Source organism: Alternaria incomplexa (genome assembly GCF_024043165.1).
Source record: "Alternaria incomplexa strain BMP 0042 chromosome Unknown scaffold_7, whole genome shotgun sequence".
Taxonomy (NCBI): domain Eukaryota; kingdom Fungi; phylum Ascomycota; class Dothideomycetes; order Pleosporales; family Pleosporaceae; genus Alternaria; species Alternaria incomplexa.
The window spans coordinates 1,091,423-1,117,979 of NW_026249856.1; the positions used below are offsets into that span (position 1 = coordinate 1,091,423).

At 52.7% G+C, this 26,557-nt stretch overlaps 8 protein-coding genes across 8 annotated transcripts; 4 read left to right on the plus strand and 4 right to left on the minus strand.

The window, feature by feature from the left end:
- Nucleotides 1-79: 79 nt before the first annotated feature.
- Nucleotides 80-1,149, plus strand: J4E90_005562 (uncharacterized protein; the record flags this gene model as incomplete). Its single annotated transcript, XM_051435115.1, has 2 exons — nucleotides 80-548; nucleotides 602-1,149. 2 exons carry the CDS (start codon nucleotides 80-82, stop codon nucleotides 1,147-1,149), a joined length of 1,017 nt encoding a protein of 338 aa, XP_051291139.1.
- Nucleotides 1,150-1,604: 455 nt separating this feature from the next.
- J4E90_005563 (uncharacterized protein) lies at nucleotides 1,605-2,217 on the plus strand (the record flags this gene model as incomplete). The annotated part of the gene is made up of 2 exons (XM_051435116.1): nucleotides 1,605-1,656; nucleotides 1,760-2,217. The coding sequence occupies 2 exons, from the start codon at nucleotides 1,605-1,607 to the stop codon at nucleotides 2,215-2,217; spliced, it is 510 nt and encodes a 169-aa protein (XP_051291140.1).
- Nucleotides 2,218-2,466: 249 nt separating this feature from the next.
- J4E90_005564 (uncharacterized protein) lies at nucleotides 2,467-3,236 on the plus strand (the record flags this gene model as incomplete). The annotated part of the gene is made up of 2 exons (XM_051435117.1): nucleotides 2,467-2,965; nucleotides 3,103-3,236. The coding sequence occupies 2 exons, from the start codon at nucleotides 2,467-2,469 to the stop codon at nucleotides 3,234-3,236; spliced, it is 633 nt and encodes a 210-aa protein (XP_051291141.1).
- A 753-nt stretch (nucleotides 3,237-3,989) lies between these two features.
- J4E90_005565 (uncharacterized protein) lies at nucleotides 3,990-5,228 on the plus strand (the record flags this gene model as incomplete). Its single annotated transcript, XM_051435118.1, has 1 exon — nucleotides 3,990-5,228. The coding sequence occupies one exon, from the start codon at nucleotides 3,990-3,992 to the stop codon at nucleotides 5,226-5,228; it is 1,239 nt and encodes a 412-aa protein (XP_051291142.1).
- Nucleotides 5,229-6,077: 849 nt separating this feature from the next.
- J4E90_005566 (uncharacterized protein) lies at nucleotides 6,078-7,864 on the minus strand (the record flags this gene model as incomplete). The annotated part of the gene is made up of 3 exons (XM_051435119.1): nucleotides 6,078-6,440; nucleotides 6,490-7,748; nucleotides 7,810-7,864. 3 exons carry the CDS (start codon nucleotides 7,862-7,864, stop codon nucleotides 6,078-6,080), a joined length of 1,677 nt encoding a protein of 558 aa, XP_051291143.1.
- A 5,033-nt stretch (nucleotides 7,865-12,897) lies between these two features.
- J4E90_005567 (uncharacterized protein) lies at nucleotides 12,898-13,308 on the minus strand (the record flags this gene model as incomplete). The annotated part of the gene is made up of 1 exon (XM_051435120.1): nucleotides 12,898-13,308. One exon carries the CDS (start codon nucleotides 13,306-13,308, stop codon nucleotides 12,898-12,900), a length of 411 nt encoding a protein of 136 aa, XP_051291144.1.
- Nucleotides 13,309-16,467: 3,159 nt separating this feature from the next.
- Nucleotides 16,468-18,468, minus strand: J4E90_005568 (uncharacterized protein; the record flags this gene model as incomplete). The annotated part of the gene is made up of 3 exons (XM_051435121.1): nucleotides 16,468-17,585; nucleotides 17,637-18,113; nucleotides 18,165-18,468. The coding sequence occupies 3 exons, from the start codon at nucleotides 18,466-18,468 to the stop codon at nucleotides 16,468-16,470; spliced, it is 1,899 nt and encodes a 632-aa protein (XP_051291145.1).
- A 2,133-nt stretch (nucleotides 18,469-20,601) lies between these two features.
- On the minus strand, nucleotides 20,602-22,822 carry J4E90_005569 (uncharacterized protein; the record flags this gene model as incomplete). The annotated part of the gene is made up of 2 exons (XM_051435122.1): nucleotides 20,602-22,705; nucleotides 22,758-22,822. 2 exons carry the CDS (start codon nucleotides 22,820-22,822, stop codon nucleotides 20,602-20,604), a joined length of 2,169 nt encoding a protein of 722 aa, XP_051291146.1.
- Between the last annotated feature and the right edge of the window lie 3,735 nt (nucleotides 22,823-26,557).

Consider the following 26,557-nt stretch of genomic DNA (forward strand, 5'->3'; position numbering starts at 1 on the left):
CCCAATATCCCCTATCTTCTCAGGCCCATGCGCTATCCTACCTCCGTCTAACAACACCGAAACTCCAACCTATGATGTGATGCAATCTGGCGCTACATCTCTCTGGGGTCACGGAGGCGGTGGTGGCCCCAAGAAGTGGACGGAGCTCTACATCAAGGGCATTACGTTGATACCGTACTGCTTTCCGACAGAAGAACATCGCAAAGCAAATGTTGAGAAATTAGAAGCAGCTATCAAATTGTGGATGACAGCTCTCGGCGGCGGACCGTCGCCGGGTACAAACCACAAGATCATCTTCTCGGAGTATGTTGACTTCTCACAGAACCCAAGGTACTGCATAGATGTCAATAGTCCAGCTGAGAGCAAATGGAACATGGCTGTACCATACAAGACAGTCGCCATATGGAAGGACGATGGCGTGGGCAAAGCCGCGGCCGCATCCACTGTGGGCATGGGTGATACGCCGGGAAAGCCTTGGGATCTGAACATGTGGATAGACGTAGAGGCCAGCGTCACAACTGTAGCACACGAACTTGGACATGTCATGGGTACGTTGGACATTACCCGCGATCTCGAATGTTACAAGATTGACAAACAAAAGGAATGATGCACGAGCAGCAACGCTCAGACCGTGATAGGTACATCCATTACGACTGCACAAAGCTCACCGACTACCGCACCGCCCTCGCACGCGCGCGTGAATCCGACCCAAGCACGACGACCGACGAGCTATGCAACGACGTTACAATTGCTGATAGTTACAACTTCAGCGGCCGCTCCTACACTGATACTGTTCTGTACGGGAAATCCGAGGATGGCTGGACACTGAACCCCGATTCACCGTACGATGCGGATAGCATCATGCATTACCACAGCTACATCATGGGTAATGAGAATTGTCTAAATGGCAACCAGGCGGAGTGCCCAGTAGCGCGTTACAGGGACAGTACGAATCATGATCTCGGATATGAGATGATTCCTATGTGGTCCAGGCCGAGTTCGTGGGATGTTGCGTGGGTCAAGACGCAGTATGGGTGGAGGTACAGCGGTGCCGGAGAAGGCGCGCAGGATGGCGGAGGGTTTAGTGAGGCTCGTTTGGAAGAGCTCATCGAGCAGGGGCGGGAACAATATGTTCAGAGCCAGGCATAGGTAACAGCCGTAAGTGTCGCCGGAGCACCATGCAGTGAATCAACCTTCATATGTAGCACTTGAGCCCTTTTGTGAATTCCGCCAACCTACATACATGTGAAGTACGGCGGGAGAGCCTCGATTACAACCTCACTTTGGTAAGCCTAGTCTTTCTTCTTTGTGGGCGAATACATTCTCATATGTGTTGCTTCGGGTGAACTGATAAGCGGCTTAATGCGTTTGAGTTCTGGCAGCCTAACGGATGGCTACCATGGTATGGCAGTAGCGCGCTTACACGTATATTGGTCACTGTCACGGGGGCGGTGGGCGAGCGGCATCAAAGATTTCGCGTGCGTGCATTGCTCGCTCACCTTCGCCTCGTCTATCTAGCCTTTCGCACAACCGACTTCATAATCCACAAGAATACGCACAACTTCCTCTCAGGATATTCCACGGAGTTTCGCCGCACAATCAAGATGGATCGATCAAGACAACCGCTCCAACAGCCGCACCGCGATCTGTTCCTGTGTAAGTTTTTTAAGACTAAGCATCTGGATCAAAACGCATTGAAGCAGACATCATGCGCGCGCTTCTCATAGTCACCCACAGCGATTGGCTGACAAATGCATAGCTTCGTCCAAAAAGCGCAAGATCGAAGATCCTGCAGCTGCCACAGACAGGATGCGACAACGTCATCGAGAAGAGGCAACAGAGATGGCGCGACTGACCAACGAACTGGCGGCTCTGAAACGCGATATGCTACCCATAGCACAGCTCAACCACACTATCGCAAAACAAGCTGAAGAGCTCGTCACGCTCAAAGAACAGAACCGGAAGTGGAAGGAGGAGCATGCTAGGCAGGGAGAACAAGCTAGGGAGATGAGAAAAGTGGCCGACAACGCTAGGAATGAAACAAACGTCGTGAGAGGTCGTCTGGAAATGATGAGCAGAGCTCATAGCGAGCTATACCGGGACATTGATTGGCAAAAGAGCAAGAGACGCCAGGCGGAAAAGCAGCTACAGGAGTACTTAGCCGCGCAGAAGGCTATCGCTGAGAAGTACGGTTCTGCAACAAAGTTATTGAGGTAGAAGGCAAGTCACCGGCAAAGGTTTTGGAGTCACGGATGGAGCGGACGTTGGATACGATTGGAACATTGCCGTAACCCCAGGAAACGTTCCCTACCTACGATCAACCTTTCAGGCGTAGCTTTGTCTGGGCTTAGTATGAACAAAGAACGGTGCATTTGATGATGAGTCTATCAGCAAACTGTCGAGATATATAGCTCAGCTTGTGGAAATCGACAATAGAATCGCTCCCGACTTTGACTAGGTACAAGAATGGACCTTACTTCCACCACTAACGCGACGGCGACCCCAATTTCCGATGATTTGAGCGCGCCCATTGGCACCGAAGGCAGCGAGAGCCGACAGAACGGCGAAGTTGAGACCACTCTAGCTACCAATCTTACGGATCTGATCGATCTTACCGATGAAGAATTTAACATTGCTGACGGCTTCCCAAAGAATATGACGCTCGAAATCGGCGGCCGCATGTTCAAAGTCGCGCGCAATACACTGGAGTCAGAGTCAGGTCTTTTCCGAAGCCAGTTCTCCAACCTCTTCACTTGGACGCCCGAACCAGACGGCTCGTACTTCCTAGATGCCGATCCTGACCTTTTCGAGCACCTCCTCCGCTATATGCGTCGTCCTGAGGTATTCCCGCTGTTTTACAGCGTGATGAATGGCTTCGACTATGACTTGTACAATCGCTTGCAAGCTGAAGCGCTGTACTTTCAGATGAAGAAGCTGTATGAGTGGATTGAAGCAAAGGTACTGGGTATTATATGATCCTCTACGCTTGATACTGACATGCAGCTAGAAGTACCTCGCCGCTCTTAAAGTTCAAACAACAAATCCGAAAGTCCGCGATTTTGCAAGCATCGGCTTGATGCATCCCGAGATCCTTCCCGTAAGTAAGACTGAGGAGTGGTGCGTTGTTCCACGAACTGAGCAAGTGTATCTCTGCCCACGTCGAATACGGCCTCACAGAGGTTGTCCGGACAGGTGTGGTCGGCAATGCCATCGGAGGCAGGCGGGATTTGCCGTAGAGTATGAGGAAGTGACTTCTCTGGAGATGGTCAGCGTACAGAAAGAGATAGTATTTGATGAACAGGTTTGCAGGGTGAAGTGGGAACACCAGAGATCTGGGTTAGGCATAGATTGCGAATGAAGGTTGAGTACACTGAAGTATACGCCAAAGGCTGAAACTTGATGAACGTTACATCTTACGAAAGCCCAGATCTTAGCGCACGACAACTTTCTCAATATATGAGCTTCTATGTACCCGTCTCCGAGGGATTGATGTCATGGTGTCAAAGTGGTACATTCTTCGCATTGCGATGAGCTGCTGAAGGACGCCGCCGTGCCCTGGTGCAGCTGCTTTCTTCTGTGAGACACAATGAGCTCGTAGGGCTGTTAAGACACCGCAGAAGAGTGCAGACCGCTGGTAATGAGAGAATATCGAGATTCCCCGCTGCCAGGGTCTGGGTGATTGGGAAGGCAGGATGCAGCCGCTCCGCTAAACCATTTATGGTGACTAATTTCCGCTTTTCTCCCGAGCCTGCAACAGCGAACGGAAGGCATCTCTCAGAAGTTGCATAACGGAATTTGGACCGATTCTACATCTCGCCTGCGCGATTGGGGCCAATGCCGCGGCCTGCCGGAATGAGAGCCTTCTTCAAATTGAAAGCAGATGCAGGCCGCCGACCTGACCGCGCAAACCCTCCAAGAGTCATCCCTGCTCACTGCTTTATCGCTTCTATTGGTTCACCCATTCTATTCATCTTTGTTTCTACTTAGCCATGTATACACGTAGCATCCTCTCGGGCTTGCTGCTGGGCGCATTGCCCTTCCAGACTTCGGCCCAAGATGACCCACCAACAGACTGCACTGGTGTCAATAGCATCAGCCCAAAATGCAGCAGTCAAGAATCTGCATACCAGCGAGACTTCTTCTACATCGGTGGCGGCTACGTCGACTCCGGCATTCCGGGCCAGCAGATGTGGAGCGACCAGCTTTATGTCGAAAAGCTGACTCCCGCCAGCAAAGTCAACAAGCCTTACCCGATGGTCTTCGTCTCCGCGGGTGTCAACACGGGCGCAGAATGGCTGAATACGCCAGACAATCGGAAAGGGTGGGCTTCCTACTACCTTGATCAAGGCTACCAGGTCTACATTGTTGACATCGCTGCCAACGGCCGAAGTGGCCAACAGCTTCTCTCGAAGTACCCTTTACGCCTTGGATCTACAGACAAAATCAATGAGCAGGGCTTCACAGCTCCGGAAAACTTCGACCAGTACCCACAGGCAATTGTACATACACAATGGCCTGGCAACGGATCTCGTGGACATGCAGCTTTTGATGCCTTCACTGCCGCCAACGTTCCCATCTCTTCATCGAACGTGAACGTGGAAAGCACTATGCGCACATCTGGATGTCAGCTCCTCAGCATGATCGGCCAGTCATACACCATCTGCCACTCAGCTGGCTGTACGTACACGGCTATCTGGTCGGACGCATGCCCTGATCTGCTGCGTGCCAACATCAACATTGAGCCTGGCAACATCCCACATACTTCTCTGATCGGAAATGCGACTGTTGCTGGCGTCGGTCGTACTGCCGCGCGGCCTTGTGGCCTCACATACACACCGCTGCAATTTGATCCGCCAGTAACGAACTGCTCGACCATTACTACAACTGAGGTCGGCCCAGATGACCCTGCCAAGCGCTCCTGCATTCTGCAGACTGACACCGTTCACAAGCTCACCCAACTCGGCAAAGTGCCCTACATCATGATCACAGGTGAGGCCAGCCCGCACATCACGTACGACCACTGCTTCATCGAGTACTTCAAGCAGATGGGCCTCACCAACTACCAGTGGATCAAACTTGCCGACATTGGTATCAAGGGCAATGGGCACTTCATGTTCCTGGAGAAGAACAACCAGGATATCGCCGCGGCGATCAACTATGGTCTCGAGCAAATGAACGAGAGCCCAGCTGCTCCAGCTCATCCAGGCCTTCCCATCTCTATGAAATGAGGGAGGGAGCTGATGATGACTGCAAATGGCGAATCTGATGTATATAATTTGAAGATCGGCTGCAAAGTAGACCCAGCATACTGCGGTTTTGGCTTTCTGTCACTTCCGAATCGAATGTCGAGAAACTTTATCCGCTCCAAGCCAATGCTTGCGCACTGTACTGGTCGAAGACATGCTTACGGCGTGATGCTAATGCTAACGCTTGCTGTCATCTTATTTAGATTGAGAGCAGGAACCACCCAAGCAACACCCTATCAAGGACCGACGGGCCTTGATAACGTTCATCGTATTTACATGCGCTGCCGCTGGTCCCCTCTTGATTCTGATCTGAGCGTGTGTTTGCGTCACTTCAGCGTTGACTTTCTGCTTTGACGCCTGTTCAAGCTCATCATCTGCCGTGCTTTCCTTCCATATGTCCGCGCGACTCGGCCTTCGAAGGTGGCATTACTGTGATCCCTATGATGTCTCAACAGGACGTTGTTCTTGTCTCCATAGTGCGCGACCCTATTCAGGGCTCGTATGCACTCATTTAGCAGAGACCAATGAGTAATCTTGCTGGACCTTTGAAGATTTCCTGCAGCAACAGAGGAGGCGTTTTATCGGGCGTTGGCCAAAGTCTAGTGCATCAATCATGTTGGTCTCTTCGATGATGAGCGGTATGCCATGGCTGGCCCACGTCTGGTTGAGGGGGTTGGGCACTTGCTGACAAGCGCCTGTCTTGCGCACGCTAGGTGACCGAATCGATAGGGCACGTCTGCCTGCATGGCCGTGATTGGACGCGTTGCGCAATCGAATATTCTGTCCGTGTGCATGATACTGCAAGAGCTTTCCTGCGGTAATCCGGGAAGATCAATACGTCCCATCCATGCTCATGCTCGACTGGAGTGAGGGCGACATTGAAACGTCGGGACTTAAGGACGGGTAGGTAGAGGGAGCAGACATGGAGCGGTCGTGCCACTCGTCGTGTTCCTCTTCCGGCGAGGAGAGCTCAAGCAACTTCTGCGGCGACCCAGCGGAAAGTCCAAGCATAGTGAGCTTCTCTTGCAGTATGCTAATGACAGCAGGATTGCCACCACGAAAGGAGGCCAGGACTTGCGCTAGCGAATGGATCAGATCTCTAGGTCCAACGTCGAAGTGAGATTCGTGGTTGAGCGAAGGCATAATCATCATGACGTCTGCAAGCGAGTTGGCGACATCGAAAAGCTTCGACTCCTGTATACACGTTAGTGACATTCTCTTTTTCTAGCGAGATACTCCATACCATGCCAGGCCCATGCGCCTCAATGCTCTGGCGGGAGAGGCTACTCAGATTGCTGAGGACATTTTGAGCGACTTTGGCGGGAAAACGAAATGAGAATTCCTCATCCTGGCTGGCGCGACTGCTCAGATTCGTTACATTGAGTGCGTGCTGCCACAAGAAGATGCGCATCCATTGTTGCGTCATTGTGATGTCTGCACGCTGGAGCTCGTTTTCGAGGCTGCGGGGGTCCTCATCACTGCTAAGCTGTTGCTGAGCTAATGCAAGGGCATGGCGCGCAGCTGCTGGTTCGGCAGTTATGGTGACATCCAAAATGTTGAACAGCCGGCAAAGCTGAACAAAGGCAGGTGTAACCGATCCATCGTGCAGGTCCTCCAATCGAGGGAGATTAGGGGCGCGCTTGAGTGTTGTCGGCACGTCGTGTTGCAGAGAATGTGCTCGCTCCGTGATGAAGAGGAGCCAGTACACTCTCAACGCATATTGCGTTTGCTCCGCGGTCATGTGTTCGTAGTGGTTCGCCTTGTGCAATCCTATGATGTGGGCTTTGAAGATGGCCTCTCCAAGCAACACTGTGGAAGCATTCATCCTCCCAACGTTTGCTGAGTAGACATGTAGGAAGAAGCTGCTCAGCAAAGAGAACACAGTGACGTTCTCCAGATGATCGCATTCGTTTCTTGCCTTTTTTGCTTCCATCTCAAATGTGCCACTCGAGACGCGGTAGTGACCCTCCAGTGGACTCCCCGAATCGTCCATAGAGAACTGGCTCACTATAGCAGCAGATATCGCAGTGGCTAATGCATAAGCTTCCAAATCATCGGGATGGGTCAGAAGACGTGCTGTCAGAGCCTCTGCGTCGACCACCGGCCATATACCATATCCGCGTGCCGAATAGACATCCAAATATTGCGATAGGCAAGCAATCGATATCCTCTGAGGCTCGTGAGGGGTGGCGGAGAGGGTTGGACTCAAGATATCCGGCCAGGCTTTGGGTTCACCATCGGCCTCGCTCATCAAAGAGATGGGGTCCAGGTAGGTTAGCTCGGTAGATACTGGGCTTCCAGCGTCAAAGCTCGTCTCGCTGTTGCTCCTTGACCCCTCATCATGGGTGCCCTTGCTGCGTTCCTGCAGTCTCCTGATTGCGGCTTCCGTGGTCCGGCGTGGTCCTTTTGGTCCGCTTTTCCCATGCGTTTTCAAGTAGGTGCAGTCCCAGCTAGCGGCTTCGCATCTTGAGCATGGCTGGTTGCCATCACATCGCACTTTCCCTAGACGAAGGGAACGTAATGTCAGTCGTGTCACGAGCGTTGACATGCACCTAACACTCACTGACAGAACAAGGGTCACACGCTCGTCGCGTTCCTTTCCGTGGGGCCATGGCCATTCTGGGGCCAAGGTACTAGCCCGTTTAGATAGACAGCCTTTGCGAGACACGGGAAATCGTCATCTCAACATGACACGGATGGATCGGGATCATGCACCAGACTGGTGGCGTCCTTGTGGGAAGGTGGACTGGAATGTATTTCGGGAGAAAACGATGACTGAACGAAGCACAGAGATATAGAGTCCATACAGAACAATGTCGTAGGGAATGGATGCGGCTGATGCTGGAAACAAAAGGTGGAGATGCGGCTGCAGGTCGGTTGATCCTGCCCACTTGAGGAGGCGACATGAACCAATCAGGGCCAAGTGCCGCCGTTGACCGCTGTGGTGCCCTGAGCCTGCTAATCGTTCCGACAAACAGGCCGAGAAACTATCTTCTAGAAGCCCCATGGAAGGAAACACTCGCCGACCGTGCATGGAAAAGATAAGCGAACTGTTATATGATTCGATTACTGGCCTTCTAGAAGCTTACCGAGCGCGTCGTAGTGTAGTTCCTTTTGAGCATGGCGCTGGACACGGGCCTGCGATGATGAAAATTTTGGTGTTGAGGGTGCAATGCAATGCGCTGTCCCAGCAGATCGACCAGGAATATTCTAAATCGCGCGTCCGCATCCGGCAAAGGTGGTGATTGTTCCCCTGCTGTAAGCCGCAGCATCGCGTCCATGATGCGGCTACGCCCGGTGTTGTGAGTAGAGGCTGTGTGTGAGGCTGACTTGGTGATGGAATGCGCGTACGTGACGTAACCTTGCAATGCGCCATTTCTTAGCGCGCCCGACAGCGGGCGCATCAGCCCTTGGGATCGCGCGCCGAGGTCGAAGACGCGAACTATCCTCGTGCGACTGCGGCCGACTATTGTACAAGACAGCGGCACATCCCATAGCGATCTTTGAAGTCTCCTAACGCTGGTTGTTGAGACCGTGCTTTGTTCCATAGAATTGAGGATCCAGGCTCCGGAAGAAACACGTGAATATAGATGTAGCAGCATTGGGCTGCCCCGCTGATGATGGAGGCTCTAGGCCCGCAAAAAACATGATGTTAACTGTTAGCAGTGAAGTCAGGAGGATTAGGAACGACTGGAGACATGCATCTCGTCACCTCGAGCCACCTCAAACGGTTATACAGAAAGCCTAGACCACTGGTGGCGCTCCCTGCTCACGCGCTGCGACGTCAAGTACGCCACACTACATCACGAAGGCTGGGATCATGCCAAATCTCATTGGAGCCGGCGTTGGAGGCCATCGCATTATTGTCGGCCAACTGGACACAGCAGATTGAACAACAGGGGGGAGTGGTTCAAGACGTGACTCGTCCAGAGTCCTCTTCAGGATGAAATTGCTAGCAACATTGCCCTGGGGAGACTTGCTTTTCCGTTAAGACAAGACGTCGCATCACGTGCGCGTGAAGGACCTACGACGATTACTTTGCCATACCCACGTGGCAAAGTTGCAATGATGCGCAGCAGCGTGCGGAATTTCCGCAAGAACGACGTAGCGCTGATGGTCTAACATGGCTGCGTTCGTAGCCACAGTGAGTCACGAGTGTTGTGCCAAAGAGATCTGGAGCGTGCATAGTGAGGTAGTTTGCTGGTGCGACTGACTTCTGCGGACTTGCACCCGGTGTAGATTTCCAAGGCAGAAGTAGTGCCGTCTTAACTGCCTTGGTATTCTATGAGATCATACGTTCTTCGCCTCGATGAAACCGCGACGCGACCGAATTTCAGCACTGGATGCTACAGCGACGTCATATCTGCCTGGTATCCGAGCCGCGAAGGACAGTACGTCCGTTTCATATGGTAAAATGTCTAGCTCGCATGTGGGCGACTTATCAGAAGTGCTGGCCACACGAAAATCCGGGGAAGATAGATTGCATTCCTCGCTAAACGCTGCGACGCAATTTAGGCATATGAGCGCTATCGCAACGTCCACGGTTGGAGGTTTACATTGGCCCAGATTGTAACATGACGATATCGCTGCTGCGAATACGCAAAGCTTAAAGTGATGGCTGGTGGGCGCAGAGATGCGTGGATTGGACGGGCCTCGGGCAGTTCGGAGTCGCTCAGATAGTCCCAGCTAAATTTGGATTACGACGCAGGACATTTGGATGAGCTTCTCCTCTACAGCGATGTCAGTGGCGCCGTAGATACGAGGCTGTTGCCTATATAAACAGTTGATGCGTGATAACCAAAGCGATATCACTACCCAAGCCGTCAACTTACTCACTCACCTCCAAAAATCTCTGAGATTCCAAACCAACACCTCCATTGATCAAAACCGCATCATCTGTCATCAAACATTAGGATGAAGGTTCTCGTTCTCTTCGCCGCGATCGCTTCTATCGCCCTCGCTGCGCCGAAAGACCCATACCCCGCGCCTTGCGGAAGGTCGGACCCGTCGGGCATTTGCACTACCAAAACGACTTGTTACAAGAAGGGTGGCTTCTACGTTCAGCGCGACTGCAGCTTCTACAATGTGCTCGACATCGGTTGCTGCTACTCAATTCCGGATGAGAAGAAATAAGGTCATGCCAATGCGGCGAGGAGATGGGACCAAAGGAGGTGGTGGTTAGGCATCGAAATGAAGGAACTGGGAGGAGGCTCGAAATATCGCCCATGGGAAAGCTCGAGAGGTGCGAGTCTGCATATGTAAGAAAACGAATTAAGCGCTGTGCAGAACTATCATTCTATCGTAAGCACCTGTGATGTAAGACGTGGAACAGCTAGCGGTAAGCGTTGCGACCTCCCGAGGCTTTGAGCACGCGTGAATGTGGTTCAGATGCCTGGAAGATGGCTTAGTAGCGGTGCGTCGCGCATACCAACGTTATGAAAGAGCCAGTGATTGGCACGATCGGAATCAACGGAGGCGTGGTAAAACGTGACGGGCGGTGGTAAAGTCGAGTCGCGCGTGCGTTGCGCATATGCTGTTGCATGCATCCGAACAGTGTCGCGAAGTCGAGTGAAGGGTCAGGGGAAACGGAAAGAAGCAATGACCGAGGCATCACTAGGTCATGGATGCTTATTCGTCAGTCGGCCGCTACCGGAACGTGATCCCGCATCTCCCCGTTTGTCCACGATGGTCAAAATAGACGAGACTAAAAATTCCTCATCGTTTCTCATGCTCTTTCTGAATCGCCCTGGTTCTGAAATAGACGCCCCACTTTGCTGCGAGGTGTTGGTAATACAACGCCATTGTTCATCTCGTCCCGCCTGTTGAGCGTACCCCACACTATTGTCAACATAACGCCAAGATGGACCCAGATCCAGGTACTGAAAGCTGTTAAGCGCTATCAGAGGCGCGGAAGGCTAGAACCACGTTGCGACGTGAGAGACAAGTACGTCGTCTTGAGATGCGCTTCTCGTCATTGCGCGGACTCGCTGGTGCTCATGAGCCGGTACTCTCATGGTGCATCTGCTGGCCCATGATGACTTCGACTGACGCACCGACGTCCTTGGTCTTCCTTGCTCATCTTTCTTAGGAGTCTCAAGGCTAATATGGCTACTCAATCACTGGACCACCGGGTGTCCACCAATAGGACAGCAGAACCACGAGTTACCTGGGATCAAGACTATCGAGAACGGGAGACCATGGAGACTACAAAGCGCAAGAGGTCGTGTGGTGAGCAAATGGAGGCGCGCAAAAAGACAAGAGTGGATAGTCTGGCTGTGTCAAGGCAGCGATGTCCTCTCATGGAAGTGTTCCACGAATATGGCTTACTGGAGATGATCATATCAAGCCTTTACCCAGACGACCTCATGGCGCTACTTTTATGCTCAAAGACTATGCACAAGACGATACTACCGCAATCCAGTAGCTTGGAGAATTTGCTGGGCAAACTCAAGTGTTCTGGTAGGGGTGTACGGATCCGCAACAAGCGTCACAAGAAGTCGACCTTCTTCGATGCTTATGACTGTACTGAGTACATCAAGTGCGGCGCAAAAGAGTCCGATACGGAGTGTCGACCCTGTTCAAGATGTAAAGTCAGCACCTGCGACGAGTGCCGCATCCACTGCGTCTACCAGAGCATCTACGAGACGCCATGTGATGAAGATGAGCTGCCCAACTTTAGCGGCTTTATCTTGTTATCGCCCTCTGAGATACCTATTCTCAGCCCACATCACATGTCTAGTGATCACTCAGCGCCAGAATGGGAAAGTCCCGCGCATGGTTCCAGTGCACCACATCACGACCAAGGCTACATCGACGTTCCTTTTGAAGAAGATAGTTTCGGTCTACCAGAGTGTGTCGAAGAGCTCTTAGAGTTAGATCTCGGCAGTCACACCTTGGCCGCATCGGCGTCTTCAAACGTCGTGCACCCCTCGCCCGTCCTTCGAGCCTTATACCAAGCAACAGAGCAAAGGAAACGATGGTTCTGCAACGACTGCCTCCCAAAAGACGGTTCGGATAGCCGACGCAGTCTTCAAGACTCTCAGTGTCAGTGCACTTTGCGTAATCGCTTCCTTGACCGCTGGCTATGCCTACGCTGTTACGAGGCGGAAGAAACTGACCTCGATACAATGTTCGCTGAACACAAAGAACATTGCGCCTGTGGGCGACAGGCTGGGAACAAGACCTGCTTGTGGTGTTGGGGAGAGGTGACGCATCCGATGCTCGGATTTGACGTGGTATCGAATGGAGACGCGGAGGAGACCGTTTAGCAAAAGCGCACCACCCCAAGCGCCGCTACTCTTACTGTCGCATGATTTTACGTTATGGGCTGTTTGTATTTGTATTTGTACTGTTTGTAACAATACCCTGTACACTTCCGTAATCTCCAACTTCTGGTTGTCATTTGCTCGTCTAGTCCGGCTTCGATGGTTGCGATTAAGAGTATACCCCATTCACATAAGCACTCGTTGTTACTTGTATGAGAAAGAGCATCAATCACATGCCCAAAAAGGCATGAAACCGTTTTGTGCACTGCGTCCTCTCAGTCCCAGACCCAACTTGATGCACGTCGTGTTTGTCAAAGCACCCTTGCACCAGACGCCGTAGACCCCTTCTAGATATGCAGGTCTGCGCGACATAGCCCACGGATCTCTCAGCGTAGACACTCAATCGTCTTGTCCACCTCCATATAACGAGCCATCTCGTTCAACTGTTGCTTCGCCATGATTGACCCATTTCCAACCACCATCTTCAACCTCTCCTTCTCCTTCTTCAGGTTCCTCTCAATCCTGCGCTTCGCGTCCCTGTGCAACACCAGCTCCCCTCGTGTCTTTTCCAAATCCTCGGTGAGATATGGGAGGCTCGGTTCGTCGCGCTCGCGGCGCACGCTGATTTCAAGGTCGACAGCGATGTTCATGAGGTCGCTGATGCTATCGCTGTGGAAAGCGTAGGTGGCGATGAGGTTGTTTTGGTAGTCTGTCAGGATGGGAGATGGCGGCGGTGATGATTCGGTAGTGGTAAACGATGTCTCGCTCATCTCCGTGTCGCTCCAGATGTCGTCCATTGCTGCTGGGGTGTGCGCGTTGAATTGGTATTATCAAGGTAGGAGAAGTTTTATGTGACGGTTGAAGCCGCAATTTTGACGTTGGTCGGATATATGTTTCAACGTGTGGTGCGTTTGTCTTAGCTTAGTGTGGTGAGTGAATGGTCTGGATTCCGCGGTGAATCAGGATTCGCACCACCGAGACATTGAAGTGACCACGACAAGAAACATAAAGGGTGATCATAGAGGAGAGAGCGTGCAGACGGTGTATAAGGCAACTTGAGATACGACAAGAGAGCGGTCTGGAGATGATTGAAGACTATGTGCTTCCTTGCTACGTCTTGTGGGCCATGCTTGTAGTTGCCCTTCTCTATTCTAATCACTGGAATCGTCGCCTCATTACTAGGGCCGACACGACGAGGATGCAGTGTTGAATTTGGTACAGGCCTTCTAATTCTGGGCCTGCCGATCTGGACCCATGGCCAACTCAACCTTGCAGGGAAGTTGATAATGGTGCAGAGTAAGAGTCTGAGATTGATTCTACTGCCTAGGTACCAACGCTGCTAATAAGGTCTCGTGTAACACAGTCGCGCCAGTATGCGGGGATATGGTCGCGTCGTCCATCCTTGTTGAGCTGCTCGGCCACCTCGACAAACACGTCCTCGACATCCCATCGTACATCGCCTTTCTTCCAGCTTGTGCCGTTTGTCCAATCTACCAAGAGCCCCTGCGACCGTGGAGCGAACATCTTCCCAAGTGTACTGCCACGGCCGGAGGTTTGATCTGCTCAAATATAGGTGCCAATTTGATTGAAGACGATAGGAACACATCGCTGCACCTGGAGACGTTACCAAGAGTACACAGGTAAATGGCAGTGCAAGACTCGATGCGTAGCAGTCCTGGACCAGTGCTCAGGCGACAAGCGCAGCTCCATCGCGTCTGAAGCCGTCCACGATGAACGGACGTCGAGGGCGGTCGGATGTTTTATACCTGTTCCTTGAGCGAAATTTGTCTGGGAGCAATGTCTTGTCTGTCATGGCGCTCGTGGTCATGCATATGGGCAATCTACTCCGCCTCGACCCAGAACAAGATACTACAGTGTTAAAATGTTCTCATTTCCGCAAAGATGAAGACCTTGTGATAGCCACGGAGTGCCAGCGACATCTGGATTTTAGAGAAGGCGTCGCAGAAGTGAACTGGGTTGTGTTTGGCGTAATTGGTGCCGGTATGGAAGTAATCGAGAGCCCAACCACACGCGTTGCAGCACGTCATTAGCGAAAGGTTGGCAGGGCATAGTGTGGTTTCCCAAAGGTTGTTGAGTTCCTCCAGGGTTGGATTGGTGGGGAGGGAATCCTTCTCGAGGGAGCAGCGCACAGCACGAGCGGGGCAAGGCTTGGCGCGTTTGGAGACGCGTCTTCCTCGGTCTGCCATCTCTCATCACTTCACACATCAATCGGCTCCCATCACACCGACCGCTCAGTCAGTCCCTCCTGGATTCACTCCCTGCCCAGCCCTCTATCATGACATCGAATGTCAGCGCCATGGAAATCGACGCATCGAACGCCTCGCACAGCTCGCACGCCGCGCGCCCCTCAACAACTCGCCCTCCCTCGCGACGCCCCGATCCCTGACGGCAATTTCGTAGCCCTCGACGTAGACGGCCGCAAACATCGCATCCGAAAATCCGACCTTATGAGCGTTCCTTACTTCGGCGCTCTGCGGCGGTAATTGGGCTGGAATCGATCTGTTGCCCGACGGCTCGCTCCCCATCGATACGGACCCTGAGATCTGGCCAATACTGTTCACCTATATCAAAAGACCCAGCATATATCCGTTGCTCTGGACGAGGGAGAAGGGCTTCGACTACGTGGGATATAACAAACTTCTGCCTGAGGCCAAGTTCCTTGGTCTCGAAGACTTGGAGCAGTGGATCTTATCTAAGAGGTACAAAGAAGTCATCACTACGAGATTCAAGACCCATATGTTCCCTGGACATAACTATTCAGATGAACATCAGGTCCATAACACATGGCTCGATTCCACCAGAGGTCCAAGGGGACAACTACAGGGGGACGGACAAGGTACAGTGGCGCCAGAAGACGTTGAGCTTGTTTCTTGCTTTGAAGCAAACATTACTAGCCAAGGCGCTTATAAATGTCCAATCGGATCTCATCTTCATGCCGATCTAGATGATTGCATGGAGGCGGGTTGCCCTCTTCCGCCTGACCAAGGGGGCGGACCGTTAGCCGACTATGAGAAGTTACCCACCAGTATCGTTGCCGTGCTTAAGTACATCGACTACCATCCGGAAAGATGTGAGCATGGCTACGTGGGGCCCAATCAAGATAGAAACAACGACGGAATGTGAGTACAGTGTTGTTCTTGTCTTTGCTCTGTGGTGAATGTACGCACACGAGATGGGTGGGAAGACTAGAGACGTACACGGTGTGGATACTAGGGCTTCTTCCCGTCATATCGACCTGGTTGAAGACTCTATACGAGCCTGACCTGTCCAGCCGGCGAGTACGACATGGACTACGACGAAGTTGTAACGGCAAGACAGAGCAACGAATAGTCTACACGACTTGGGAATCATGGTGCGTGAGCACAGCTTAACTAATAGCAATAGAAGGCACAAGTATTTGCTTTCGTGTCGGTGTTGAGCACATCAAGTCGTATATTCTACTGCAAATATCAGTTCGCTCCGTAGATCAACGCATCTACATGCATTCTTCGTCGGCTATTCAATATCTGAAGTCGGCTATTCGTGGTCTTAGGACGTTACGTCTTTGTCAGGCGTTATCAATTTCTGAAGGTTGCCGTTCATGCTCACTAATGCCCCGCTTCTGAAGACACTGGCCTTAAATCAGCTAGGCGTGACCACGGAGATGACTTAGGAAGAAAATGAAACATAATGTCGACACAGGATTGGCAGTACAGGGTAATGCGTGCATGTACATAGCACATACAGCAGCCAGTTCGTGGTGGGCTGTGCTTCATGTCACAATACAAAAGCAGAAGAATATAGAAAGTTTTCAGCTAGGTAAAACTCTCGTGTATTAACCAGCTTTTAGGCCAGATAGGTATCTTCGATCATATAATCGCTCCATACGCACAGCCACTGTTGGCAGCCGCACTCGTAAACATCGACGTATAGCGTAAACCTGCCCACGACTGGATCTAGGTGCGAACATGCGCCTCGACATTGTGGCCAGCGATAGCCTCTTCAGCACCAGCAACACTATGCCTTCGGTCCTTGCCCATGTAGTTGGAGTCTGGAAGCATGTTAAGAATGTCCTCCTGCTTGTCTGTCTTGCGTTGATGGAACCAGAAGAGGATGCCACCGATGAACGCCAGAATAGCAACAGTCGTGTAGTTCCAAACCAACAACGGATCTTCGGACAGTGACACAAACGCCTGACCAAGCGCATTGGAGAAGGCAGACATGAAATGCCAGTACGATGTCACGAGCGACCGCATGTTCTTGGGTGCCTTTGTGAACGCAAACTCGAGTCCAGTAATCGATGTGAAGATTTCGGAGAAACCGACAAGCATGTAGGGCACGGCTTGGGTCCAGACGTTGATCGGGGCTGGGTCGTCGCAGCTGTTCATGTATTCGCCGCAAGGGCCCTCGGCGTAGATGTAATGCTGGATGACGGCAGCGGAAACCATCGCGAAAGATGCAAGGATGAAACCGAAGGCGATGCGCTTAATGGGAGTGAAGCGGATGTTTGCCTTGCGGAGAGCGGGGTAGAGGAAGTTGTCAACGATGGGAATGAAGATGACCAGGGAGATGGGGTTGAGGTTAGTGATGACATCGTTGGGAACACCGTTACGGGTCATTGTAGCGGCCTGAGACGTGAGGTTGTTGTTCATCTGGTTGTAGCTCAACCAGTAAAGAGGAATCCAGGTGAAGCAAGAGCACGCGCGCAGGCCACGAGCAACCTGGTCAACCCAAGCGTCGTCAAACTGCATCCAGGAAGGCTTGTTCGCACCGAGGTGGCTAGGCTTGACGTCCTCCCAGAAACGCTCGCTCTTAAAGTTCTTGCGGGTAGTCGCAGGGTTGAGAGACCACTTGCCCTTAGTAGCGAGCTTCAAGACCTTAAAGGCGCGGATGAGGACGGAACCAGTGGGGGGAGTGCGGATGTACTTGTTTCTGCAGACCCAAAGGACGACAGGGCAGAAGCAGAACATGATGGTGGGTAGCAGCCACGCGCACCAGAAGCCGACGTACTTCTCAACGTAGACCATAGAGATTTGTCCGGTGAGGGAACCAATGTTGATGAACATGTAGAAGTCTGGGAGTATGTTAGTAAATTGCTTACAACATCACATTGGGGACAACATACACAAGAAGATACGAGAGAGCGTGATGTTGGGGTCAGAGATGACGCGCTCGCCAGTCTTGGGGTCCTTGATGACACGGGGCTTGGTTTGGCGGTATTGTTCAGCAATCAAAGGCGAGATATTGGCCTTGAAAGCTCCGGTACCGAAACCGAGGGTGATGACACCAAGGATGAAAGGACCGATGGCATTGCCGCTGGTGAGGACAGCGGGAATGGCGGAGATGATGAGCAGAATGTGACCCAAGATAGAGAAGGCGATGGCGATGAAGATGGTGTTGAAGCGACCAAGGTACTCGTCGGCGATAATGGCACCGATGATGGGTGTGCTGTAAGCCCAGAAAGAGTTGAATTGACCGATACCGAAGGATGCACGCTGTCCCATGCCCAACGCGCCTGGTTGACCCTCTGAGCGAGGGTCCTTGCCAGTGGTTTGTGGAACACCATCAATCACGGGTAGGTCCTGTTGAATGAAGTTGGTGTCTTCGAGATGGTCAGTGGCTTGTTCTTGTGTAGGGACGAGCGACAACATACATAAAACCTGGCACCCGTAGTAACCAAACCGCTCGCAAAGCTCGACGAAAGCGATAGTGAAGGCAGTCCATGGAATCTTTCCAGATACACGGCGGAGTGTCTTCAACTCATCTTCCGTAGGCTCTTCGCCTTCCAAGTCGGCCTCGAAAACGTCAACACCATGAGGCTGGTGGCTGAGAGTCGACGGCGTGTGGTCGTCCGAAAGAGCACGCTTCTCGTCGACTTCGTACAAAGGCATGGCAGCCTTGTTAGGCTCATTAGACATGGCCATGTCCACGGCGTTCGAGGCAGCGTTAGCCGACATGATTAGCAGGCACGGAAAAATATGGGCGGTGCAAAAGAATGAGCTGCTGCTGAACCGCAAGGGTTGGGCACACGACCGCAATTATACTCATAGCATCCTTACAGTGACACAGAAGCGGCAAATCTGCTCATCCCAAGCGCCGTCTTGGTATTCCTTGACTGTCTCTCCTTCGAGCAGGTGTCCTATGTGGATACACTCCACCCTCGTTTCCAGGAATTGGTGGAATCTAGCTAGTAGCCCAAGCCGGCGGTTGACCCATACAGCATCAAGGGACTATTTCGCAATGCCCGTCTTATCACCAGCCGGTGACTGGGCAAAGGCTGGGCGGGTAGGCGATGCCGAAAGTAAGACTACGATTTAGAGCTTCGCACCCGTCTTTGCAGGGCTTCGGCAAGCCAAGCTCCAGGGAAATGGGTATCTCGGCGCATGCGACGACGTCGATTGAGTGCTTCGAGACTTGGCAGCGTCGCTGATCACACTACGTTCTGCTCCTCCCAGCCATTCACGCGGTGGGTAACCCTAGCTCTTTCTTATCTGGACGACGAGCTGTGCCATGATGACACCACGCCGCAGTGCAATACCGAAGAGCTTGCGCACAGACACGGCGCGCCCATGCGCGCTGACAGCTCGTGGGGAACGTCGTTCATCGCTGCAGTGAGGAGGGCGCTGGAGTTGAGAGCCAGGACGTCAGTCCGGCGAGTGACATTTGTCGACGATCGCGTGTGTCGTCGCTCATGACCGCCGAACTCTGCTGCGACTCCGCTGCCCAGCTGGCGCCGAGCCTTCCGTCCCGCTGGGCGCCTCCTCGTCACATCAATCCTCGGCTGCTCCCCACACAATGAAACAGCCTTCGCATGCATGCGATGTAACTCCACCAAACTCGAACAGGCAGCTCGACCAACCGGCAGCAGCACGCCGTGTCGCTCTCCATGCGCACTCCAATCAGTGGTCGCGTTGTTCTCTCCAATCCACCTAGCGCGGACGCCTCGTTGTGCTTCTCGAAAACGTCCATGGACGGCACCAGCATTGGCATATCCACATAGCCACGCTTATCTCCTTGACAATAGAACAAGCGCGACAAAACGAGACAAGAGCGCCGAAGAACTCCACATGGTCGTTGGCACGAGGCTTCGTTGCTATCAGCGGAAGCTTTGCCTCGCCTGGCAGCATGGCACATTGGCATTCCCATGGCCTGACCCGCTGTTTTCCGTCTTTGCTTGGCATGGCCTGTCCAACAGAACCCTCTGGTGATCACCCCTACACCAACACAACGGGGCGCAGTAGGATTCTCTGCTATCACAGAACAATGAAGGATGCAGCTTGGCTGAGTGGCAATAGCGGCTGCTTATCTCTTTACGCCCCGTTCCCATACTGAAGGTTCTCGATTGAAGACAGTGTCTAGAAGCTTATTATCGACGTTGAATCGAACTATGCACATGCAATCGGGTCGTCCGAGTCATTTCCTGGCTTATCAATAAGGTCTTGTGTGGATGGCTTCTGTAATCTTAGCGCTGCACATCGTCGTTGCCGAGAACCGAAGAGCACACCAGAAAGGCCAAGACAAACCAGGGAAACCACCATCCATGTCCCGCCTGACAGCAGCAGCCGTACCTGAGGACAGACGCGGATATCCTTGGTTAGTAAAGCCGCTGGATACCGGCCGCCGGGTAGCGGGAGCGACGCTTGATGCCTATGCTCTTGCCTGTGCATGTAGCGTAGACGTTCACACGGGTTATGCATCTTTCAGCGAAGTCTGTCAGTAGCTTATGATCAGCGCTGGACCCAGCTAATGGACGTTGTTCGGATACCGGCATGGATATACGACTACCCCGCATAGCTGTAAAGCTCAATAACGTTCTTTAGTCTACTACGGGTTGATTCTTACCATATAGTAGCGATTGGCGTACTCCGGCTAGCAAATTTACTACATCTCGGAACTAGTATTCGGTTTCAACATATACATTCAATGAGATTAGTCCGGGTGGACTCTGGCCAAAAGAGAGCTTAGATCACGAGCATACAGCCCTGAAGCATATGTGAATGAAGTTTGTTATCAATGTATTATCATTAATCATCTAAGAATAAGTTTCATCAATGTTGTCATCAATGCTGAAGACCATGACTTTTCCCCATCTAGTTACCGATGGGCAGGTCGCTCAGAGGCTCACCCTTGGACCAGTGGTTGATCCAGTTGAAGATCTCGGTGTGCCAGAACAAGCTGTTCTCCTGCTTGAGCACCCAGTGGTTCTCATCGGGGAAGTTGAGGAACCTGGAGGGAATACCGCGGGCCTGGAGGATGTTGAACAAGCTCAGGCCATCGCTCTCGGGCAGACGGTAGTCGAGGGTGTTGTGGATGACGAACTGGGGAGTGGACCAGTTGGCAATGTGGTTTTGGGGGTTCCACTCGCGGTACGCGTTGGAGTCCCAGATGCTGCCGTTGTAGTCGTGGCGGATGAACCAGAGTTCCTCAGAGGCCCATGCACCCTCGGTGTTGGAGATACCGTCGTGGGTGACGAGGCACTTGAACTCGTTGCCGAGGTCGTTGGCCTGGATCCAGTTGGTCATGTAACCACCGTAGGAAGCACCGGCGGCGATACCGTTCTTGGTGTCGATCCATGGCATGCTGCTGTTGACGTAGTTCCAGGCGTTGACCAAGTCGTGGTATGGCCAGCTACCCCACTGGCCCTGGATGGAGTCGGTGAGGAACTGTCCGAAACCGGTGGAACCGGTTGGGTTGGGGGCGACAATGATATAGCCTTGATCAGCCCAGACCTGAGGGTTCCAGCGGTTGGACCAGCTGTTGCCCCAGTTACCCTGAGGACCACCATGGATATAGAAAGCGAGAGGGTAGGTTACGTTCTCCTGCCAGAAAGTAGGCTTGACAACGTAGGCCTGAAGTTGCTGCTTGAGCTCAGGGTTGGAACCGTTGAAGAAGATCTCGGAAACGGTGTGGGATCCGAGACCAGCGAGGTTGGGGTCGACCTGAGACGCGTCGAAGAGGGTCTTCTTCTCTCCGTCTGCAAGGATGTACCACTCGCTTGGAGTCCAGATGGCGGTAGCAGCGACGAACAGCGAACCATCAGGAAGGAGGGCGAAAGCCGAGACGGATGTGTTCGAGGTCATAGGCTCGGGGACGAAGCTCTCGTCGGCATCGACAGGAAAGTTGAAGATCTTGACGCGAGCGTAGTCATCAGCAGTGACGTAGATGGAGGAGTCGTCGTGAGCCCAGGTGATGGGTCCCTGAACCCAGCGGTCAAAGCCGGCACTCAGAGCCTTCCAGTTGCTGACAGCTACACCGGTACCCTCAACAGCGACGTCGACAGTGTAGAGTTGCCACCTGTCAGACTCGTAGTAGTCCTCATCCTGCTGCACGTAGGCGAGCTTGCAGCTGTCGGTGGAGAAGGATGGGAGGCCAGAGGCACCCTTGTGACCAGCCTCCGCCGCGGCAGAGTCTGGGCCGTTGAAGGCGATGGGAGCGTCGGAAGACGCGAAAGCACCAACATAGGTGTATGATGCGGTGTAGTTGGCCTTGTTAAGTTGAGGAGCCTTGCTCACGAAAGCGTACATGGAACCATCGGGGCTGATGTCGTAGTCGCTGGAGTCACCAAACGGCTGGATGGGAGTCTCGGGCGCAGTGGTGGTGAAGTTGATGCCCTTCTGGATGTTGCGCATTCCAGCGCCGGACAGCGCGTAGCTGTTGTTCGCCGAGAGAGCTCCGGCGAAGAGGTTGTAGCGGTTCTTGGTCAGCCAAGTGTCCCAGTGGCGGACATAGTTGTCCGAGTAGTAGCGGGCAGTAGTCACCGGGGTGACTTCGGTCTCGGGGTTGACGGCAGTACCATTGGGGTAAGCCATGCAGTTTACGATAAAATGCATGTCTCCAGTCGAAGTGTTTGCGACCTTGAGACCGGAGTATGGCGCATCCAAAGAAGCGACCATTTTGCTTGCGCTGGGGTCCTTGATGTCGCCAACCCACAGGGTAACACCACCGGGAACCTCCTCGTTGGTGCCATTGATGTAGATGATACCAGTCTCGCTGCCGGGAATCCAGGCGACCTCGTTGATCTCGCTAGCATTGAGGCCCGACTCGGTGATCTCGCCGGTCTTGAGATCGATGAGGTTCATGCCAGAACCCGCACTGCCGTGCTCCTCGAAGGAATACTGGGAGTACGAGAACAGACCGACAGAGCCATCGGGACTGGCGTCAGCGACGCCACGTCGGACGGTGCTGAGGAGTCCTCTGTTCACTTGTTAGCAGTTGCGCAAGCAACGGAATGTGATGGTAAACGTACTCAGGCGTAAAGGCACAGGCGCCGGTGGCAGCCAAAGCCGCGGCAACGCTGATGTATCGAGCCATTTTGTATGCGACCAGCTTCGTAAAAGCTCAATTGGACAAGGTCGATGGTCGGAAAAGGTCAGGAAGGGCAGGCAGCTTATTTGTACAACGAGCTGCTCGGTACCTAGCTGCAGACCCTGGCTGGACGATATTTTGCCAGCGGGGTTTGGGGACCGGTACCTGGCTGTGATGGCGCTCCTCGTTGGCTACGCACTCGGTGATGGCATCAGGCTCGCCTGTAACGCGGTTGCTGCTATACCAAACATGTGGATAGATGGGCGCTGTTCACGACCGCTCCTTCCTGATGGAGGCTAGCGCTGCGGGCGCACAAACAAGCTCGCCGTCGGTGGGAACGTAGAAAGCATGTTTCTGTGTCGTCCTATCGCGACACGGCCCACATGTCCCGCAGTCGTGGCTCAGACTTGGCGGGCAGCTCCATTGCAGCTCTCACGTGAAGCTCCGCAAAGCTCTCGCCCAGATTGCTGGCGGCCGTGCCAAGACGCGCCGTCACGATCAAGCCCGGTGGCGGATAAAACGGCGCACCCGAAGAGGCAGGTCGATAAAAAGTCCAACACCTGCCTTTTACACATCGATAGCCAGTGCGGAGTTGCTGTGTCGCTTGTATGCTGCCTTACCATATGGGGAGGCTGGGAGTCTTGATATCGTACGGGCTGCCTCGGTCTGGTTCGGGCCTGCTGCGCGCCTAATGCTCTCATTCTTCCCTTTGCAAATTGACGATCGGCACCTGCCTTGCCGGGCTTAGATATGCAGACCCTATCGATGCAGCTGCTTCTTCGCGTTCGTGATGGCGCACGCTGTGACACCTCGATGACATCGAGCGAATGGGCTGAGCGGCCGTCTCGTATCGCATCCAACAAACTGCGCATTTGCGCTTGATGGCACGACGTATGTACCTTGCTGTCCGCTCTCCTGCTGCACGTCTTCCCTGATGCGATCTCTCTTGCTTTCCAAGGCACTACCCCATATCTGCGTGCGTGCCAAAGACGAAATACCGACAATGCGGCAACCGGTATCTGCGTATCCACACTCTCGGAAGCCGTTCGTTGTCATTGCGGCTGTCGCGCCTCGTCCGTGGTCTAGGGATAAGGAACCTGGGTATTGCACCTTAGGGCTGAACAACCGCAGTGGACCCATGCAGTAGCTCTTCTGATCTGGTGTGACATAGTCGTTAACAAATTCATGTGAGATGCGATATCTTGATACTGCACGACAGTGACATCGCATTCGAGTCGGAGACTCCTTCGTGGTTGAGGGCATCGTAACTTCCGATGCAGGTGTCGCGCTTGCCCCGCGCCCCCACGTGCCATGCGGACCGGGACGCGTCGGACGCGTTCGATCGCGTCTCTACAACACCAAACCTCTTCCTATGGTCATCATCAAATGTCTTCTTGTCAGCATGGTTCGGAGCCGTAAAATTCAGCATTGCGCTGTTTGAGGGTCAGCTAAGCGACATATGTGGTAGCCTGACGACCCCCGCGGAAAGTGTCAACGAAGGCTAGAGTGCGCCTTTGATTCAGACTGCGCCTGGTCTTGATTTGGGCGGAAAGACTCAACACTATGAAATGCAGTGTAATCGTACTGAACCTAGATAATTACTACTATATGGTTTCTCAGCTGTACGCCGCAACAAACGCGTCGAGCGCCAACAGCCTATTCTTCCTCAGAGCTATCATCTGCCGACGGATCAATAACTTTATCCAGTACTCTGCCTCCATCAAACCTCAGCGTCTTCCGCAATTCGTACACGGTGGCTTCCAGATCCCAAACTGCGTCGACCAGTTTTTCTCTAGCCCCACCAACTTCATACCTCAGAGCGCTGGCGTCCCACAACTCACCCACAACGCCTACTACGCTTATCCATTCCTTCAGCTTCTTGTTGGTGTCCTTCGCATCTTTCACTGCTGTTTTGAGAGCCGGTACGAGCAAGTCCTCTTCTAATCTCTTCCTTCTCCGTGCTTCTTCTCCTATGTGTCCAGCGTGGTACGGGTTTTCTTCGAGGGATTCGTAGACTCCTTTCCATTCATTCTTCGCCTTGACAATTTTGTCGATATTGTCGGTGTTGGCAGTGGTGGTGCGAGGTGCGGAACTCATGGTATAGATGACGAAGAAAATAGGCGTGAAAGCATGATGTTATAGCCGTTGTGAGTTTGCTATTTGCGCTTGCTGTGCATGCATGATCATGGAAGGATTTCAAGTCCTAGTTGGTGCACTTTCTTGGGGTCTCAGTATGCTCAAGACAAAGGTAAAGGTATAGCTTCAGGTGAAAGACTAGCTGCTCCACTTTGAGAGACATGACTGCATGTATGGATGGCGCGATAAGGCATAGCCCCGTCAATCTTTTCCTGCTCGATGTCAGACATTCCCAAAACAAGCCTAGTCAATACCTTCCCCGAAGGAAAACCAGGTATGTCGCGCAAAACAATCCCAAACTTCATGAAGCATCATCCTGAATCTCGTCGCCAAACTCCCGCAAACTCCACTACCCCAGCAATGGAAACCCACGGGTGCCCGTGAGCGACATGAACTTTTCCAAATCAACGCCATGAGCCTTCGATACTTCAAATACCCCCAGATCAATCATTCTCCACCTTTCAAAAAGCCGAAATGTTCAACGCTTCTCCCGCTCTTCTCATCCTTTGCTTGAGACTCTCCACTTCCTTCTCCAGCACCTTTGATCGCCTCTCAGCTTGTGCGCAGCGTGCCTGAGTTTGACCGAGCTGATCGCGAAGAGCGTTCTCGTTGTTGAGCGTATTAGCGTGTAGTTCTGCCAGCTCATCGTGTTGAACTTGGATGCCGCGGTACGCATTTTGACTGAACATGCTTTCGTTTTTAACTCGGCTTATCTCCGCTGTGAGGCCGTTGACTTGCGCTGAGAGCTGGCGGTTTACTGTCATCTGTGCTCTGAGCCGTTCAACAGCCCTGGCTTGCGCGTCGCTTTCTGATCTTGGCTGAGCAGTTAATCTTTCGCTATCTGCTAGCCGGGCTTCTGCGCTGTTTGTCATGATTGGATGTTCTGGGCTTACTGATCGCCGTATGTTGCTGTGTGATGGGTGTATCTATAAGAAATTTAGCTTTGAGCGTCATCCAAGCCATTGCACGTACGTACGATATGACTGTAGTCGCGACGCTTAATTCTCGCTGTCATCTATTAGTTTATCAAGGTAGATGGAATAGAGGCTTCGTAACTTACCTGCTGCTGGCATGGGTTCATCATCGCCGGTGCGTTTCTGAGATGCGACAGTGCCGTGCGTTAAGTCAGTACTATCTGGAATCGGCACTAGTGTCGCAGCGGAAGCTAGTACGGTTTCCGGTTCCTGTTTCTGGACTTTTGCGTGAGGCTTTGGACGGCTGCCCTTGTTTGCGATCCATGCGCAAGCCTGTTTAAAGTCGAGCCAGAAATGATTGTAGTCACCTACCTCGTCGATGTAACCAGCAGCTAAGAAGTAGTAAAACGCCATCGCTCGTACTCTGTTGCACAAAGTTTGCTTGCCAACTGAGAGGTCTCCGACGTCACAAAACGGTTCATCGATATCGACATGCTGGAGACTGCTCTGTTGCACGCGATAGATGCTCGAGTCTGGGTTGACATAAAAGTATCCGATATGGTGATTTTTCAATCAATGTACGTAGATATAGACCAGAGGCTTGAAGTCCAGAGACGGGGCGTCGAAGGTGCCCAGAGTAAGTACCATCTCGGACGCGTCCTGTGGCCAATGGGTGTCGACCATTGGACCA